This window comes from Mauremys mutica, chromosome 12 (assembly GCF_020497125.1).
Source record: "Mauremys mutica isolate MM-2020 ecotype Southern chromosome 12, ASM2049712v1, whole genome shotgun sequence".
NCBI classification, from domain to species: Eukaryota; Metazoa; Chordata; order Testudines; family Geoemydidae; genus Mauremys; species Mauremys mutica.
Genome location: NC_059083.1, coordinates 68742736 through 68761837, shown reverse-complemented (window position 1 = coordinate 68761837; position 19102 = coordinate 68742736). Strand labels below are relative to the sequence as shown.

General features: G+C 44.9%; 1 protein-coding gene across 2 annotated transcripts; it reads left to right on the top strand.

Moving 5' to 3' along the window:
* Positions 1–2168: 2168 nt before the first annotated feature.
* Positions 2169–18957, top strand: NUP85 (nucleoporin 85). 2 transcript variants are annotated; one of them, XM_044982071.1, is made up of 19 exons: positions 2169–2324; positions 2871–2961; positions 3669–3831; positions 4586–4656; positions 6471–6514; positions 7713–7782; positions 8888–9009; positions 10409–10543; positions 11515–11637; positions 12170–12301; positions 12745–12851; positions 13217–13300; positions 14141–14206; positions 14711–14862; positions 14962–15079; positions 16475–16575; positions 17790–17941; positions 18599–18685; positions 18775–18957. In XM_044982071.1, exons 1-19 carry the CDS (start codon positions 2292–2294, stop codon positions 18874–18876), a joined length of 1953 nt encoding a protein of 650 aa, XP_044838006.1. In that variant the 5' UTR covers positions 2169–2291; the 3' UTR covers positions 18877–18957. The 2 variants fall into 2 exon arrangements, with proteins under 2 accessions (XP_044838006.1, XP_044838007.1); XM_044982072.1 differs by lacking the exons at positions 2169–2324; positions 2871–2961; positions 3669–3831; positions 4586–4656; positions 6471–6514 and adding an exon at positions 6546–7062 and having other exon boundaries at positions 7106–7782.
* Positions 18958–19102: the final 145 nt, after the last annotated feature.

The following is a 19102-nucleotide window of genomic DNA, read 5'->3' as shown; positions in this document are numbered from 1 at the left end:
TCTGTTAAGGTGTGGAAATACACAGTTAAGGCACCCAAACAACCTTAATTCTGCTATCTGCTGATACCATAAAGGGAAAAACTAATATGTCTTTTAAAAAATCAGTTTAATCTAATCATAGAATATCAAAGTTGGGAGGGACCTCAGGGTCATCTAGTCCACTCCTCTACTCAAAGCAAGACCAATACCCAGACAGATTTTTGCCCCAGATCCCTAAATGGCCCCCTCAAGGATTGAACTCACAACCCTGGGTTTAGCAGGCCAATACTCATCTGGGGCCAAAAACAAAATACCTTAATCATAACTGTAGTTATTGCATAATATCACAACAAGACAGTTAAGTTTGTTTATTTCCATACGTGGCTTGTTTAGAAATTAAATGCTCTCATTTCAGTAAGGGTCATAGATATCACTGTCACATACCCTTTACAAATGTGCTGTACAATCATATGCTCATCTCATCAACATCAGAGAAAGATGTTATATTGTTCTAAAGGGCAACAAAAATACTCTTCTTTCCTTAAGTGTGGTGCCCATACACTCTTGTTAATACACTTCAATGATTTTAGCCTTTTTTGCACCTGCACCACTTTACTGACTCATTCAATTTGTGATCCACTATAAACCCCCAACTTTCACTTTGCATTAATTCTAGTTCTGTGCATGGAGTAGAAAATGCCACTCCAAACCTTCATCATTCACAATCATGCCACCCCTTCCCCTCAATGAGATTGGTTTAGAAAGTATGAGATTTAAAAAAACTAATAAATCACTTCATTTTTCAACAAACTTCCAATTTTCCAGGTCACACTGCTTTTTTGCTTCTTGGCTAGGCAAGTGTGAGTTCAAGAAAGGGTTTGTTGTTTGCCAAGTACCCAGATAGCTTGAAAATCTTCTAAGTCCCAAAAAGGGCAAGATGAAATTGCATGCTGATCTCAACTCCCTGGCTTAGCCTAGGTAGGCATAGAGGCTACGACCAGCACCCTCTAGTCCTGGCCAGATAGGCAAAGCCCCTCTGGGTATCTGGGGCTCTTAGAGAAGTTCAACTTCATGATCCTAAGTCAGCCTGATGAGGTGAATTGAGACTAGTAATATTTCAAAGCACCCAATCATCTGCTGTCCCATTTGTCATCATTCAAGAGCACCTGTGTAGGCACTGCAACCATGTAAGAAATTTCTCTGAGCCCCCTCACAAGTAGTAAAATTATAACAGTGATTATCAAACAGGGAGGCATATGCCAACTCAAGACCCCTTGGTGGGAAGGGATGGATGACTACACTCTGTACACCTCAACTCACACAGATGCCGATACCCATCTGCGTGCAGAATAGACCACCAGCAGCATTGCCCGGGGTATGGAGCAGACCAGGCAGCCCCTCCATTACACCAATTTACTCCATTCTCCCCCCCATGCAGATCGAGGGAAAGAAGAGGCCAGCAGACGGGGCTTACACCAGCCCTGCTGGGACAACGATCTGTCACCCCCCGAATTATTTCTGAGCCCAAAGGGATGGGAAAGTACCCCGCACCCCCGGGGAGCAGCAACACACCACTGAGATCCAGATACACCCCACCCACCGGAATACACCAACACCACCAGGAGCCCCCCCTCCATCCTGAGGGGGTGCGGCTGCCCACTGGCGCGATATGAGGGCGCCCTACAGCCATCACCACCGTCAGCGGAGACCGCTACAGCGCGGGCAACGCCCCCCCGCAAGCAGCTGAGCTGCCCTGCCAGCGCTAGGGAGGGACAACCAGAGGCCCGACCTAAGGACAAGCACGAGATCCCGAAGAAACCCCAGCAGCTGACCCAGGAAAGGGGTAAAGGCCGCCGCCGCCGCCAACCTCCCCCACCCCATCCGCACACAGCGCAAACACCACGACACACTGACTGACTGACGAGCGCCTCAGCCGCCGCTCCCGCCTATATACCTTCGTGGGGTCCTTCCAGAGCCTGTCGCGCCACCGGACTGTCCTGTTCAGAGCCTGCCCCCAAATTCAACACAAAGCCCACAAAGGGAGGACTTATCCCCCCTTTCTGACACACACTATTTCCCACCCCGTCCCAGGGAGCTGATCGAGGGGGAAGCTGCCGCAATGTGGGCCCGGAGGGGTAGAGTTATGCAGGCATCGCAGTGGGCAGCCCCGAACCAGGGGCCTCTGGCTCTGCCCGGCGCCCGGCCCGGCCTGGGGTTGGGTGGGGCTTTCTGGGTGCGGGCCATCTCTTGTGGCGGCGGAGCTGGTTCTCTTCTGCTGCCTGTCGCCGTCTCCCGGCGAGCCCGCTGCTGACATGGAGGAGCTGGACGTGGAGCCGCCGCTTACTGTAGGACAGAGCGACCTTCGTCTGCGGGCGGGGGGCTGGACTCCCTCTGCCAGGAGCACTGGGGCGGGGGGGGGGCACGCGGGGTAGAGGGGAGCAGGGAACTGTTGTGGGTCACTTCAGCCTTTCGCCCTCGTGCCTGTGCATTGCTGACCGTCTCCCTTCGTTAGCACAGATGAGCCCGCCGCCAGAAAGATACAGTGATAATCAGAGCAGCACCCAGCGCCTTTCTGCAGTAAATCTCAAAGTGCTTTATGAGGGAAGGTGGTATCATTATCGCCATTTTACAGATGGGAAAACTGAGGGCATGTCTCTACTGCGTCTGAGAGCAAGGCTCCCAGCCAGTGTAGAAAGACTTGTGCTAGGGGGGCTTGCCCTAGTGTGCTAAAAATTGCTGTGTATATGAGCCTGTGGACCCAAGCTGGGAGGCTTACTCCCAGATGCAGGGGAAGCATACCCTAAAAGGGGAGGAGGAATCGTGTTCGCCTGTTCTATTCTCCTAGAGAGCAGCTGCATGCTTGACAATCCCTGTGCCCTATCTCCTAACAGCTGATTCCTGGGGTGGACTCCAGAAGGAAGCAAATGTGTTTTGCCTGGGCGCCTGGAGAGATGTTGGTGTATGAAACTTTGTTCCCAAAAGGTGGATAACTTCTCTTTCATTCTTGAGTGTTTATCTTGGTAGGTTTTACTAAATACTAATGCAGAGCAAACAGGGATACTCCTAACCTCAGGTGTTCAGAAACTGTGAGTTAGGCCCCAAAATAAATTGGCTTAAAATGAGATATTTTAAAATAAATTTGGGGTTCTTTTTACTTGCCTTTCCAAGAGTTTGGAGTACACTCAGATCATGCTCTTTAAGTTTTATTCTGCAACATGAGACCTAGAAACTTCTTGAGCAGTCATTTGACTCCAGGAGTTGAGGCTTCAAAAACACCACCAAATGGTGTGAGAGTTGAAAATTCAGTCACATTAGTGTTTATAAGGTGATCAGACTTAAGAATTAATATATTGAAGAGATTTGTATTTTCATTATCACACAAATTATTAGTGGGTTGTTTTTTGGGTTTTTTTGGAATTGAGTTTTACAGAATGTTTGATATTTTATTACTAGTTTTGTGCCTCTTGCCCTATTTCTGTGCTGACTATTAGACTTCTTACCAAATAAGAACCATTTTAAGAACCATTTCTGAACCAGTTAATATTTTAAGAACCATTACTGTAGGCTTTAAGTTTTGAAGTCCAGAAGTATATTACTATCCCATAGGGCTGAGATGGATTATCTGCATTAAACATTGCAGAGTAGTAGCATTCCTTTGGCTATTTTATAGTTTACATGCTTCATTTCAGAATGTGCAGAGAAAAGGCCAGGCTGCCCCAACATTGTCATTGTTCGCAATGATCTAGATGTGTACTCGCAGACCTTACGCAAACTCTTCAATGAATCCCATGGGATCTTTGTTGGACTCCAGAGGAGTGAGGAAGAACTGGCTGGGAAGTCAAGGAAAGCACAGTGAGTAAATAGAAATGCTAGATAGTTTTGAAACAAAAAGAGAACATATCAGTTTCCCTGTCCCCTATGGAGAACATGTCAGTAGTGAGGCACAATTCAGATAGACTGTTCTGTGCCACTTAATAGTGGAAGGTGGAGGCAGGTGTGGTGTCTGTGCATCTCCTTAGGTTGGTAACCTTGTGAGTTATTAAAGATACAGTTCATACAGTACATACTTGTTGTTCATTGACTGAATTTATTAAAGAAACATATCTTATCTTGATTGTTCCCTTTATTTGTGCCCAGTCTCCTTCACTGCTGATGGATACTGCCTCATCTGTAGACATGAGGTAGGAGAGCAACCCCCCTATGACTGGTGTGTTTGCTGCTTACAGAATGTCTTGTTAGGAAGTGAGGCAAGGTGATACGATAATAATTTTGCGGTGTAGGAAAGGACCAATATGTTGCTCCGCTTCTTCCACCAAACACATGAATCTATATCCAATGGGGGAGATAATGAAACCGAAATTCTCTCAGCTGCTGACCCTCTGTAATATTGTGTAACTAATTTTTCCACTATCCATTTTACAAAATTAGGCCCCAGTCCCGCAAGTAGACATGCTTCTCTAGCAGTGTGGAGCCCCACTGGCTTCAGTACGGTGCAGAAGGGGTCTGCCTCTGCAGAGAAACATGCAGAATCGGGGTCCTACTAGCCTATAGGCACAAGCTAACAGTAAATAAATCTCTCTAAAGAAAGCCTTTGTATTCTTGGCAGATTGGTTCGAGTGAGCAAAAACTACCGTTCAGTCATAAGAGCCTGTATGGAGGAGATGCACCAGTTGGCTAGTAAGTTCTTCTCCGTTTAAGAAGAGACAGTATTCAAGACCATAAAAATAACATTGGCAATTGTAATTTGTTATAACTGCTGTAAAAGTGTTTTCAGATTTTAGTAACTGTTGAGACTGCAGTTCCACCCCCTCGATGCAATGTCAATTTGTAAACCTAGGGAGAGACTTTTTTCTTTATTTTTTAATTGAATTTTCAGAATTTACTCTTGCACTCACTTTTTAAAATTCTTATTCTTCCTAATTTATTTCTCTGCTCTTTGATTCCCTCCTTGATCTTTTCAATTGCTTCACAAGTCTGATCTTTTTCTTTTCTCAAGATACTTTCTAATCTCCCACTTCCAGCTGCCTCAAACAGTCATTCTTATTGTCCCAGGCTTCTCATTATTTATTTGTCACTCCATTCATTTGGGATTCCCTCTCATCTTCTCTGCTGGGAAATGCAGCTTCTAACTCTTAAAGAGTCAGAACAGTAGGTAACCATACTGGATCATTAATACAAGTGTAATGTCTCTGTTTTGTTGTCACTTTTAGGCAGTCTGATGATGGTTGGTGCCATCCTTGTTCAGTTTAGTTAATAGGCTTTCTTTTGCATGTGGAACCCCTATCTATTACTTTGCTCTTTTCCTTACTCCTACTCCTCTTGTACTGCTGAGCATCATATATCATATATGTAATAATGACATTTAGCAGGACAGTTACCACAAACAATCAATGTTGAAATACAGTCCAGCAACCAAAATTGTTTCCAGATATAACATCATAGAAAGTCAGGTCAGGCTATGTTTGCTACTGTAATGAGAGTAGTTGGTACTACCTCATCAAACCCACTGCCTTGTGGGTAGCTCAGGAGGGTGTAAGGCTAAGGGAGCAACCCCTGACAGAAAAGCCCCACTGCCTTGTGGGGGAATTCGGGAGAATTCAGGGCTATGAGAGTAAACTCAGACAGAAAATCTGGAGTGCAGCACCAAAGGTGGTCAGGTACTAATATTTTAGTATCTTTCCGGCAACTCCTGCAGCAGATCGGGTCCCAGATGTATTGGTTCTTCCTCTCCTCTGGATTTACCGGTGACATCGAGAGCAGGGTCCTGATGCATGGGCAACTCAGGGCCTCCATATCATCTGCCTAGGCTTGTGCCCTGAAGAGGAACTCCAGCTTTGTCTTGAGAATCAACACAACATGAGAGGCAGCAGTCATCAGTTCTAAGCTCTTACTCGATTGGCATAGAGTTGAGCGCAGGGGCTGTCTCCAACGGTGGGAGAGATCATCGTATCTCACTGGACAACCACTCCCTGCCATAAAACTGGGCAGCCCCCAGACCATAGGGTGCCACAGTCTGCCTGCTTCAGTGAGTGATCGGAGCTTAGCAAAACATCTTTAAATGTGACCAATATGGCAAAGATTGTCTCTCTTGAGTGGGTCTCTTCAGCCACATTCGTGGCTGCCATAAAGCCAACTGAGTAAATTCTTTACCTCTCAGGGGTGTATACCCATGGTCTCTCAAGACTGAAAGATGCCTACTACTGTAACGTTATATGAATTTATTATCTTTTCACAGAGCTCTCAGAATGATGTTATGCATTCTATCACACTTATAAAAGAGATCAGAACTTGTACAAAATTAATAAAAGGTGCTAAGTAACTAAGGACATACCTAGTAACATTTAAAAGTCTATGATAACGAGACTGGAGAATGACCACGCATATCATTGGATCCAAACGTGAAACTGCTTCATTTCTGAGCAGTGTCACCAGAGGGCTGGAAAAATGTTTTTGGGGTGTTTTGACTTCTTTCTCTCTCTCTCTTCCCTCAGTTTCTACCCGGGACCCTGAGCTGCAGGGCCAGCACAGCACCCAGGTAATATACAAACATTGTATTGTGAAATCTAGTCACAACTGAAAAAAACGATTGCCGGCAAATACACCAGGCAAGTATGTTGTGACAATGATACGTTCTAAATCTGCTTCATTAGTCTTTTGCATTGGTGGTATAGGCAGCAGCATGCTGCTTATGTTGTAAGAGACACAAGTTGTAGGAGTTATCTGAGAGCTCTGGGTGCTCTGACGTAATCTATGTATAGATCCAATTTTATAGACCTCAGATACTCTAGCCTTCTAACAAAATCCAACCATGGACTAATACCCCAGCCCCCCCTTAGACCCTACCTCTCTGAAGTCCCACCCCAAAACTGATGAGGCTGGTAGCAAGCCTTGAAATCATGCACTTGAAGCAATAATGGAACTATCTTCCAGGAAGAGTAAAGAATACAAGCTGTGGTATTATCTTGTCAGCATTAATATTGCCCTATTGGTGTTTTCCCTCTGTCATAACTTTTCCTTGGGTTATAAATTCAGATCTAAGTTATCTTTATAGAACCAAAATAAACATTGTAACTTTCAATTGAGGTCTCACTTAGAACCAAAATAAACATTGTAACTTTCAATTGAGGTCTCTGAGGCCTGGTCTACACTAAGGGGGGGGGTCGAACTAGGGTACACAAGTTCAGCGACGCTATTCGCTAGTTCGACTGACTAGTCAGAAGTACCCTAGTTCGACTGACTTACCCGTCCAGACGCGGCGGGGTCGAACTCCGCGGCTCCAAGGTCGACTCCACCACCGCCGTTCGCGGTGGTGGAGTTCCGGAGTCGACCGGAGCGCGCGGGGAGTTCGAACTCCGAGAAGTCGAACTCACCCCGTTGACCCGGACGGTGAGTATAGACCTACCCTGAGATCCCGGAGCCTTAATGTCAGAAAGAATTCCTGAACTATCTTAATGCTGACCACAGATGGGAGATGGTTTTTGAATTTTAATGTGCAAGCAGCTTTGAAACTTCCTAAATCAAATATGTGGCCCAGTGTCTCATTTTACTACTGATCTTCTCTGAAATGTTAGTAAAACGCTTCTCCTGTCCAAAGAAGTGAACTTATCAGAGGAGTGGATAAGGAGGAAGGCTGCTATTTGACATGTTGTGGTTCAAATGCCTTTCTTTGGTTGCTGTGTTAGGAAACTCGGGAGTGACTGTTGCATATGAAACCTGTACCTGTTGCTCCTCAGGTCTCTATTCTATCCGCGATGGAGCTGATCTGGAACTTGTGTGAGATCCTTTTTGTTGAAGTAGCACCAGGTGAGAATTGGAGTATAATGATGTTAATAGGTATTTTTGTTTGCATAGGTATTTGTTCTAGAAATGTACAACGTGCCCATCAGAACATATCTTGGCATGTCTCCAAAAGTCACACTAATATTGCCAGGAAGTGGCAACAAACCCTATCCCAATGCTTCCTGTCTCAATTGGATTCTCTGTCCTGCACTGTGCCCTAAACTAATAGACCTCTTTCCCTTTTCCCTCCTGTTCCAGTTTTCTCCTTCCTCTGTACTACAGTGGAACTGGAGTTGGGTCATAGTACATGAAATTAATAGAGAAATGTGATATCAAGCAGAATTTTTTTCTCAGGTTGTTGAATTTCAAGGATAAACAACATCTAAGTACAAAATACTATTAAATTGGTAAGCATAGACTATATATAAATGCTAAGTATCACTTATCCATTAGGGTCCACATTCTTTGGTGCAGCTCCACTGACTTTAGAGTGTCTTCACTGACATCAGTTGAATTACACTAGGAGAGGATTTGGCCTAGGATTTCAATCCAAGTTACTTTTTAGGCAGTCAAAATATGTAAACATATGCTGCCTATTCAATCACATTATCCAGAAGAGAGGTTCTCAAACTGGACTATTTGATGGTGGTTTTGTTGAGAGCAAATGAGATACCTGGTGCTAGTTTTCCTCCTCATTTCCAGCGAAAACAGATTTGAGAGGAAAATAAAATGAAGAGTAAAACTATGGGCATCATGTGGGCAATATAAGATGTATGATAATTATTCATCATCTTGTTTTTGAAGTGCCTGTGGTAAGTGACAACAATGTTGTTAGCTAGCAACCTTAACTAGCTTTGTTTTGTGTCTCTATGTCATGGAGCAGGTTAATAGTCAAAGGAGCAAATCCCCTTTCAGTTTGTAAAATTCTGAGTTTAATTTGGCAGCAGCCTGCTGTTCTTCCATGGCCTTTGGTGGGTTGAGCCTGTCAGATAAAAATCCTATGAATGAGTCGGAGAACTAGGTAGACTTGTCCTCTGCTTTTGACTGTGGGAAATATATTATGAAACCAATAATGTTAGAATCTTAAAACAGCAGGGATCTGATGGAGAGATGTATTCTCTTCCTACAGCTGGTCATCTCCTGCTTCACCTCCTCGACTGGGTTCGTCTTCATGTGTGTGATGTAGACAGCATGGTCCGTGAAGTTCTGAGCAGTGAAAATCCATCAAAGCATAAAGACTTCTGGAATGCTGTGAGTAAAGAAATTGGTGCTCTCTCCATCAAAAAAGTTTATACATTTGCATGCGTGCTCTGTCCCTCCTTCCTCATGAGTGGCTTTGTACGCTAGATTGCATCTCAGAAACCATTTGGCATAGTTGCTAGTATCTGCTTGGAGGGATTCCTTCATGAAGCCTGCTACCCTCACCCCTAGAGAGGATTTCAGATCAAAATAGAGGCCAGGGCCACCATGGTATAGGGAGATGTTATAGGGCCACACCACCTGGGGCGCCCTCCTGCAGCAGGCCCTGGCATGACAGGTCCGTCCATAAAAGGAACAGTCTCTCTCAGTGTTTGATTCAAAAGCCCACCTTTTAGGCATAATTAATTTCTGCACATATACAATAGTCTACAGTATAAAATCATTCTCCCTGAAATTCCAGAGTACAGCAGGTTCACAGCAGTTTTTCATGCCGTCTCCTGGGACATCATTTCCAGCTCACCCTCTTGAGGGAGAGACCATCTCCAATCTTCTCTGTCTTTTCACTTTCATCCCAGGGCATCACTCTCTAGGCTATCCACCTGAGAGCTCCCAGTGTCACTTTTTCCCCCATGATGCTTCTCTGATAGCCCCAAGTCAGATCTTCTCTGAGAGAACTCCCTGCAGTGTTCCTCCCATGCAGGCCTCCCTACCTGAGAGTCCTACCCATGCTCAAGGAATGTCCCTGCAGGACCAACCCCTTGTTCTTGGTGTGGTTTCCCACAGTTCTCCATTCAGGAGTGTTGTAGGGGGTATTCCTGTAGTGTTTCATTCACCCCAGTCCCCCTGCCTTTGCTCCTGGGATCCACCTTCCAGCATCAACTTTCTTGTTTTGGGTTTGGTTTCTCCTAACCAGGGCTGGTTCTTCCCCTGGTTCCTAGAGGCCTCCTCATGAACTGTCCTGTAACTCAGCAGGGGGTCCCCAGCTTTGGCCAGTCCTCACCAACAACATGCTTCACCTTCTTCCCACTGGCTCTGTTTACTAGCTCTCCTCTGCTACTCCTGTTTCTGTCTGGGTCTCTCCTTTCCTCCCCAGGCAGTTCTCATCTCCCCCTTTCTTGTCTCTCTCAGGCCCTTTTCCTGACCGAGTCCTCCACTGTCTGTCTCTCTCCATTAATATGATCCAGGTGCATTTAAAATCAACTGGGAAGCAGCTGAGGAGTCATGGACTCTCCTCCTTCTTAAAGGGGGCCTTCACCCTGTGGCAGGAGGCTTGTGCTTTGTGAGCATTTGAGTCAACAGTATCTGTAGTTGAAGCACTTTTGGTTCCTTTAGCTTTTCGAAGCCATACATGTTAACTCAGTTAAAATTCACCTTTGGTCTGATTCTGCATGAAGGCAGTGTCTCAGCATTGCTCCTGCTTGGTGCTCACGGACTGTGGTGGTTTTTGCAGGTGGACATCTTCGTGCTGCAGGGCCGGATGGATGATGCACGGCATTTACTCTCTAAGGAAGCCAGTGCCAACCCCACATCGATGGGCATGTGCAAAATTCTGGATGACTTGATGAAGAAGATGCCCATTCTTAGTGTATGCATGCAGCAGCCGTCTCATACAGTTCCATTGGGGAATAATGCATGCAGTGGTCTGTAGGGGTGGCATTTGTAGTCCAGTCTATATCATCTCACCTGTGGGCCACTATAACATAACATCCTGGCCTACTGACTACTAAAATGTCTGAATTCTGATGCCTTCTGGCTGTGACATACATGTTCTATAACAGGGATAGGCAACCTATGGCACGTGTGCCGAAGGCGGCACGCGAGCTGACTTTCAGTGGCACTCACACTGCCTGGGTCCTGGCTATCGGTCCGGGGGGCTCTGCATTTTAATTTAATTTTAAATGCAGTGTCTTAATTTTAAAAATCTTATTTACTTTACATACAACAATAGTTTAGTTGTATATTATAGACTTATAGAAAGAGACCTTCTAAAAACATTAAAATGTATTACTGGCACGCGGAACCTTAAATTAGAGTGAATAAATGAAGACTTGGCACACCACTTCTGAAAGGTTGCCGACCCCTGTTCTATAACAACCCAAAAGATCCATATGCAGGGAGAAGAGTATATTAGGTTAAAAGGCAACATGGCCTTGGTGGTGATTCCTGTTCTTACTCAACGCTGTGGAGGGAGACACATTTTTCCAGTTCTTCAAAATATTCTGATTGACAGCTCTTACACAACCTCCCAGAGAACTTTCCTTGTAGACTTCATCCGCACATCTCCACCTCCGCACATGCTGCAGTGGTCTTTTCATGGTGAAAAGGCATCAAATGCTGCATTGTGGTCCCCAGTGGGTTCCTGTACACTCTGTCACTTTGCTATTTAAATGGCTGAAGTGATGGAGAAGCTTGCTAGCAGCATACATCAAAATCCTTGCCGTGGGCCAGTGTTTTGTTTTGCCCATGAAAGGCTTGTTTGAGAGTCATGCTGAATGACAGTTGTAGAGGCTGGACTTTGCATTTGCCTTATTGTGTGTATGTATCTTCCCGGTTCAGATTGGCAACACCCAGACGCTGACTGAGATGGAACTGAAATGGCAGCATTGGCATGAAGAATGTCAGCGGTACCTCCAGGATGGGACCTTTGCTTCCAATCTCCACATGGAGTCCATCTGCAAGGTGTGTTGTGGCTGGGAAGGAAGGCGGTTATGTTCACAGATTTGAAGGCACCAATCCATTGGGGATTGGGAGTGCTGTATGGACATAGGTAATGTTGGTCTGCTGGTTAAAGCAGGAAATTTAGAGTGGTGGACTGTGTGACTTTGGGCAAATGGCTTCCCCTTACTTCACCTCTCCATAAGTCAGGAGTAATGCTGGTTATAGAATTGAGCTCACAGGCATGTTTTGGGGCCTGATTAACTGTTTGTGAAACACTTTGAGGCTCTTTGCTGAACTCTGCTATCATAAGTGCAAGTTTGATACCATCAGCTCAGACTGTCCCCTCAGTACAATGCTTTGGTCAATGGCATGTCCAAGAGCTGCTGTTCTTTTCCTCTTAGTTATTTGGTTTTAATTAAGTTGTTGGTGATTTCATGGCCTGTTAGTAGTTGTGATGCCAAGAGAAGCAGAGCTGAGGGATTTAAAGAAAGGACGCTAGTAATGAAGGTGTGAGTCTTTGAGGGCTTATGGCAGCGTTTCTCTTTCGTGCTAGATCCTGCTGGGAGATGAGAACGCCATACTGGAGAAGAAGGAGCTCATGACTTCTTGGTACCACTTTCTGGTCACCCGACTTGTCTACTCCCATCCAACTGTGAAGCCAGTGGAACTTCGCTTCTATGCACAGGTAAGTCTGGGGTTACTGCATTCAAACCACATTGGGAGGGCTGAAGTTTTACAGGGTCCAGATATTTGTGTGATTTTTCCCACAGAGTTTGAAAGTGGATCAGCAACCTACAGGGAGTTCCACACATGTGCTATGAGTGAAACATTTGCAGCTGACCAAGAGTTTTCAGTGTGTCATGTAACTGGTTCAGTTTCTACCTGAATATGGCAAACTGCAAATACCTGTGCTAATTTTCTTAAGTCATAGTGTTCAATCTGTTCTAGGAAAACAGAAATGAATCCTGTTTGACCCTTTCAATCATTTTTTTTGTTTATCTCCCTCCATCACCCCAATTTTCCCCCAAAAAAGTTCTAAATAAAGCTGATGTGGCCAAATCTCTTCTTCTGCACTGTCCCCGTGGCCCTTTGCATTGAATGTGTCTTGTCTTTTTGGGGCTTCCACAGTCTAGCCTGGACCTGTTCCTGGGAGGAGAGAGCAGCCCTGAACCTCTAGACAGCATCTTAATGGCAGCCTTTGAGTTCGAGATCCATCAAGTGATTAAAGAATGCAGGTTGAGTTTTAGTAAGACTTTGACTTCTTGGTTATACAGCACTGCTTCTCTGTGCCCTCGGTCCAGCAGCAAGCTGGCATCTCTTATGGAGAGGAGTCTGCCTGCATGTAGAGATATGTGCACATAATAAGGATGACTGAGCCTCTCTGATCTGTATTTTAAAGACTTTGTCAAGAACACGTAAGGCAGACAGCAATTAAGATAACATTCCACTAGGTCTGTGACATAGTGTCACTTGTCTGCAAGTCTCCTGGGTTAGGGCAGTGTATTGCTTCTATGACAGTCAGAAATGTCGCCAGAAAACATAACGAGTCACTTGTCAGTTACAGGCTGATATTTTCTTCCTTTGCTTTTTGAAAATGCAGCATCGCCCTGAGCAACTGGTGGTTTGTGGCTCATCTGACTGACCTGCTGGATCATTGTAAACTCCTGCAGTCTCACAATCTCTAGTAAGTGCCTCTGCATTGTTTACTCAAGTGTCCAGAGGCCGGAGATAGGAACTATTAAGGAGTGTTGATAGAAGGATAATGTGGTATTTTCTTGAAGAACTACATTTCAGAGACTGAGAGAGGGGATGTGCTGTATATTCCAGTGAAACCTGTGGAATGAAAAGGAAAATCCAAGTGCTGCAAGAAGTGATGTTGCAGGAGAGAATGCCAACCTGCCACACCTCTGAATTGATACTGAACCAGCGCCTCAGAGTGATGTTAGGGTCTTCTGTGCTGATGGCAGTGAAGTTTTTCCAGATGAAATAGAACTGACTGTGGTTATTAGAGATCCCATGGTACATTTTGAATGAAGTAGGAGTATGAATCCTCTTGCCTTTACTAAATTCCAACTTGAGTAATTGAATCCTATCTAAATTTCGCTTGCAGTTTCAGTTGGCTAAAGGATCTTCTAAATTATTTTTTAGCTGTGGAATGCTAGTAAACAGCTGTGATGTCTCTCCCAAGAGGTGGCTGATTTTCAGTGGAGTTTGTAAACCACACTGAGCTACTCTAGGATGAAATGTATTGTGTAAATGAAAAGTCTTTATCAATAATAGCTTCAGCAGAGTCTTTTCATTGAGATACAACCTTGCAGCTGTTAATAGGTGTGTTTTGAGGGAGCCCACTGCAATAAAAAACCTTGGTGTGCATGTGATGTAGAAAAATGGACTAGTTTAGAGACTTCTTAAAAAAACAAAAACAACTTGTAGCCTGGACTGTGTGAGACACTTAATAAATTAGGTAATCGCATGGTAATCTGAGTATATGTTAGGATTAAAATGTATTACTTTTCTGTTTCAGTTTTGGTTCCAATATGCGTGAATTCCTCCTGTTGGAGTATGCCTCCGGGCTCTTTTCCCATCACAGGTAACAATTCCTTCCCTGCTTTCAGATACCAGAGTGACATTGGGCAACAAAAGAGAAACCTTCAGGTTAATGATGTGAAAGGCAGCACAATTAAGTGGCTCTTGTTATGGGAAGGGATATTGACCAAGCCTTTGGGTTTCTTCTGCTAGAACCATGACTTAAAGAGAGAAGAGATCTATTAGAGCCCATCAAGTCCCTACACCATAGTTTTAGTGCTTTTGTCTTTTCTAGTTATAAATGTCACAAGTAAAACATGTTATCGCTGCAGCCCCAAGTTTGCAGAACAGCTGGTGCAGGTGGTGGTATTCCAGAGCGGTCACTATAGGTATCAGTACTAGTAAAAGCCAATTTAAGTCTCAAAGATGAGTGACCTAACCAGGGGTCTCCTACAGTGTGTTACTGTTCTTAATCCTGACTCAGATCCCTCTCGTGGCTATAATAAAGTGCTTAATTGAGAGTTCTCCTTAGAAGGAACATTTGACCTTTCTCTCCCCTCTTTTGTAGTCTGTGGCAGCTGGGGGTAGATTATTTTGATCATTGTCCAGAGTATGGCAAGGTTTACCTGGAGCTTCATATTGAGCGAATCCCCCTCAACACAGAGCAAAAAGCCCTCAAGGTGCTGAGGATCTGTGAGCAGAGACAGATGCACGACCAAGGTGATTGACTCTTCATGACGTTTTGTTGCCTTATAGTGACCTGGGTGTAACTTAAAAACTGACTCTCCAGTTCTCTCTTCTCCCCACTTCATCCCAAAGTTCGCAGCATCTGTAAAATCATGGCCATGAAAGCTGTGCGGAACAATCGTTTAGGCTCAGCACTGTCCTGGAGCATCCGAGCCAAGGACGCAGCATTTGCTACACTCATATCAGACAGGTGGGTCTTTGTTACTCTCGAGACAGAGCAGAACCTTTTAGAGACATTGCAGTAATGGTTGGGGAGGGGAGCACTGTCCTGAGAAGGCTCTTCTGAAGGCAAGTTGAGATAATCTGTTAGAACAGAACCTTCCTCCCCTTAGGACAAACTAGTGCAGCATCTGTGCTAGTGAATTAAATCATTGACCCCTTTCAGAGACAAAGGATTGTGCAATCCTTGCAACATCCTTCTTCCTTAGCCATTTCCCTTTTCCTTACCACTCTCCTCCCCATCTTCTGCAATCCTCAGAAGACAAGAATAGGGAGATAACAGACCTACAGATCAACTTAATCTTAGGTAGCAGAGGAAGTTACCCTTATTTCATGGAGATCCTAAGTTTTGAACTGAATAAACTGTTCAGTACTTAATCTTGTGGGCAGTGAGGGGGCTGTACGGGAGGAGGAACGCCCTACTAGTTCAAACACAGGGCTGGGACAAAGGAGATCTGGTTTCTGTTTCTGACCTGCTCTAGGCTTCCTGTGTGACCTTTTGACAAGTCGTAGCATATATCTGCTTCGTTTTTTACAGCTGGGGGAAATGGGGAAAGTACCTGTGTCTCAGCTAGGATTAGATTGTAACTTTGAGATCAGTGGGTAGATCAGCAAGCAGCTGGGACAGGAGTTGTCACTGTTGGGCGAGCACAGGGCAGGCTTGATTTCCAACCCACATTCCCCACAGGCCACCCTGCTCACTGGGTTAGGAGAAGTGTATGTTTGCCTAGCGCCCTATGACCCATCTAGAATCTTCCCACAACCCCCAGGACCCATTTGTTTGGGAAAAACTGCCATAGAAGAGCAAGGTATTTCACATTTGAGGGTTGAGTAACCTGAGAAAGGAGTGCTATTTTTGTCTTATTTTAGGAGTGGGAGGGACTATATTTGCTTGAACGGAATGTGGAAGAAAACCAACACAGGAAGCAGGCACTGAAAGCAGCCGCATAATAAAGGCTAGACTGGAAAAACTCTTAGGACTTAATTTGCTCCTGCTGCTTATCAGCTCTTCTGTGCAGTAGAAAAACACAGCCTTTGTTATGACCTGGCAGAGCTGTTTATGCTTCTGTTTGCCTCAGGACTGCTTGCTGTGCTGCTATTCTTCCACCTTTGCTTTTAAAAACAAATCCTGGTGACTGCAAATATCCTGAACAACAAAAAAAATAAAGGGTGCGGAGATGGGTGTATTAAACATACACAATAATACCTGAATGGACCCCACCTCCATGGAATGGTTTTGGATCTTTAGGAGGGTGATTAAAACAGAATGACATTGGGTAATAAAGCTTCTCTGAAGAGTGGGAAGCATAGGCTGAACCTGGTGGATACAAGTCTGTGACCTCCAGCGTGTGCCACTTCCCTCTAGATTCCTGAAGGATTATTGTGAGAAAGGCAGCTTCTCAGACCTGGACCTTATCGATAACTTGGGACCCTCCATGCTGCTCAGTGATCGGCTGACGTTTCTTGGTGAGAATCTGCTGCCTGCAGACCCTTCCTGGAGCTGCTACTGGTTCTTTTAATTTCTTCTCCCCTTTACATCCTGAGTCCGGTACAGATGTCACGGGGAGAGCAAATTACTATATGTGGTTTGGGATGTCGTCCTCTTGCTGTTGTTGGCAGACTGTTTTACCTCAAATTGCATTCACAGAAGGTCTCTGATGTTCCACCTCAGTTTGTGCAGGGCAGTCTGGGGCTCTGGGGTTTATAAATCTAACTAAATAAGCATTTTTTCCCCATCTGTTTCCCTATCTAGTGGTGCTTCCTGTGAGGAGTTAGTGATGAGAACCTGGAAAAACTTATGTGCGGATTTTCCTAGATCCCTACAAAGGCAAACCCCTTGCACTAGTTATCTTGTCCATATGGTAGATTTGCCCACTGCTTAGAGCTCTCCAAAGTACATCTCTGCAGCTCCATTTGTTCAGCATGGAAACTCCAAGCTCACAGTGAGGAGGACTTGACACCTACAGGAACTAGGGGGCTGGGCCTCTGCCAAATAACACCGGAAGGGCTCCATCCGCTTCCTTTGTATATGCACAACTTCTTTCCCCTGGCGGCACCAAACCTTACACTGCTGCTACCTGCTTGTCTTTTGGTGAAATCCCTTCCCTCCTCAATTAACCACTTCACTTCCTAGATGTCAGATCTCATCCTAACCAGGTCCTGGGGTTTCAGAGACTTACAGGTTAACAAAGATCTAAATTTCCAGTATAAGCAATCAGAAAAATCAACGCTTTACGGAAAGCCTTTCAAACCCTGTTACGTCTCAATGCAAATACACAGGGCAGAGGCCACCTTTAAAGGAAATGGTGACTTGCAGAATGTGTTTGATTTAAAACCATTCTCTGAGCTATTCTGGAAGATGCTGCACAGACACTCACTGTATTGCCCTGAACAAAACTGGGGTATTGTCCTTTAAGCAGGTTCAAGTGGTAAACAACAAAAAGGGGAAGTTTTCCTTCTGTCTCCACCTTGTATGTATTAAGCTATTTGATATATAAGATTCCAACTTCCCTCTTTAGCCCAGACCTGCCAAAGGGCCCAGTCCTCCCCCCATTTAAGTTCTGGGAGTTTGACCACAGACTTCATAGTAGCAGGATTAGCCTCTTAGTTTTTTGTAACCAAAGCCTAGGATCTTCTGACAGTAGCTAACGTTTTACTCCCCTCGCCCACCACACACACAGGGAAGTACCGAGAATTCCATCGGCTGTATGGCGAGAAGCGGTTCTCTGAAGCTGCCAAGCTGCTCCTGATGCTGATGACGGCTCATATTGCTCCATGTTCCTTCTGGATGACCCTGTTGACTGACGCTCTTCCCCTCCTGGAGCAGAAAGAGGTGAATGTGGGGTTCTGATGCAACAACACAACCACCATACTTGTTGACTCACAGGCATCCCTCTTTTTCCTGACTGGAAGTAGTTGTACACAAATATGACAGGGTTATCTCAGAACTACCTGTCCCCCGCCTCATGACTGACACAAGGTACACTAGCGATTGTCCATACTTCTCATGTAAATGAGTTAGATTTGGCTCAAGAAATGTGTGGCCATGTGAAAGTCATGGCCAGTGGTGGCCAGGAGGACGCAGAGGCACTTAGGACAAAATTAATCTCTGATGTGCATCCTGTGAAATCCTTATGTTTACACTAAGATTGCAGGTAATAGGGGATAAGGGTGTAATTCAGCCCTCCCCTTTCAAAGTAGCAGACTCAATGCACTGTTGAGGATTGAGGCTTGCTACAGACTTGCCCAGTTGTTTTGGAGGTTTGAATTTGAGATTTTCCAGTGTGCATCCCTCTGGCTTACAGTTCATCCAGAAAATTACAGCCTCACAAGTGCAAGACCCATGACTTACCAGGTGTTAAGTGGTTCAAATGGAGTCATGGGCATGCAGAAGCATTCTCCTCTTGTTGACCTATCCCTCAGGAGCCACTCATTCTGGATCCCCTAGATAAGTGGTTAATGTTTTAAGCAAACAGTCTCTTTCCCACAGGTAATATTTTCAGCAGAGCAGACATATGAATTGATGCGCTGCTTGGAGGACCTGACAGCTGGAAAGACAGATAACCAAAAACTCCAGGTAATCTTGCTTGAGGTCAACTGGATGATTCAACTAGGGTAGCATGGGAAAGAGGAAGCAAGTCTCCATAACACTATTCTTGTTTCTAGGTTGATGACATTGAGACTACCAAGGTGGAAATCCTGAGACTTGCTCTTGCACGAAACCTTGCCCGAGCTATTGTCAAGGAGGGCACGTTGGAAGGATCATGAGAATGGGCTACTGAAGTAACGCTATGGCACACTGTACATAAAACTGACTGCTTTTCTAAGAATAAATGTCTTGTTTTCATATTTCTAGCTGATCTTGTGCCAGTGTTTGTCATCTCTCAATGTTGTTTCAAATCAGATAATGAACATGTAGGAAGTCTCCCCCAACTCCCTATTCCTTTAGCAATAATATTTGCCTCTGTTACCATTTCAGTTGTCATCTCCTGTA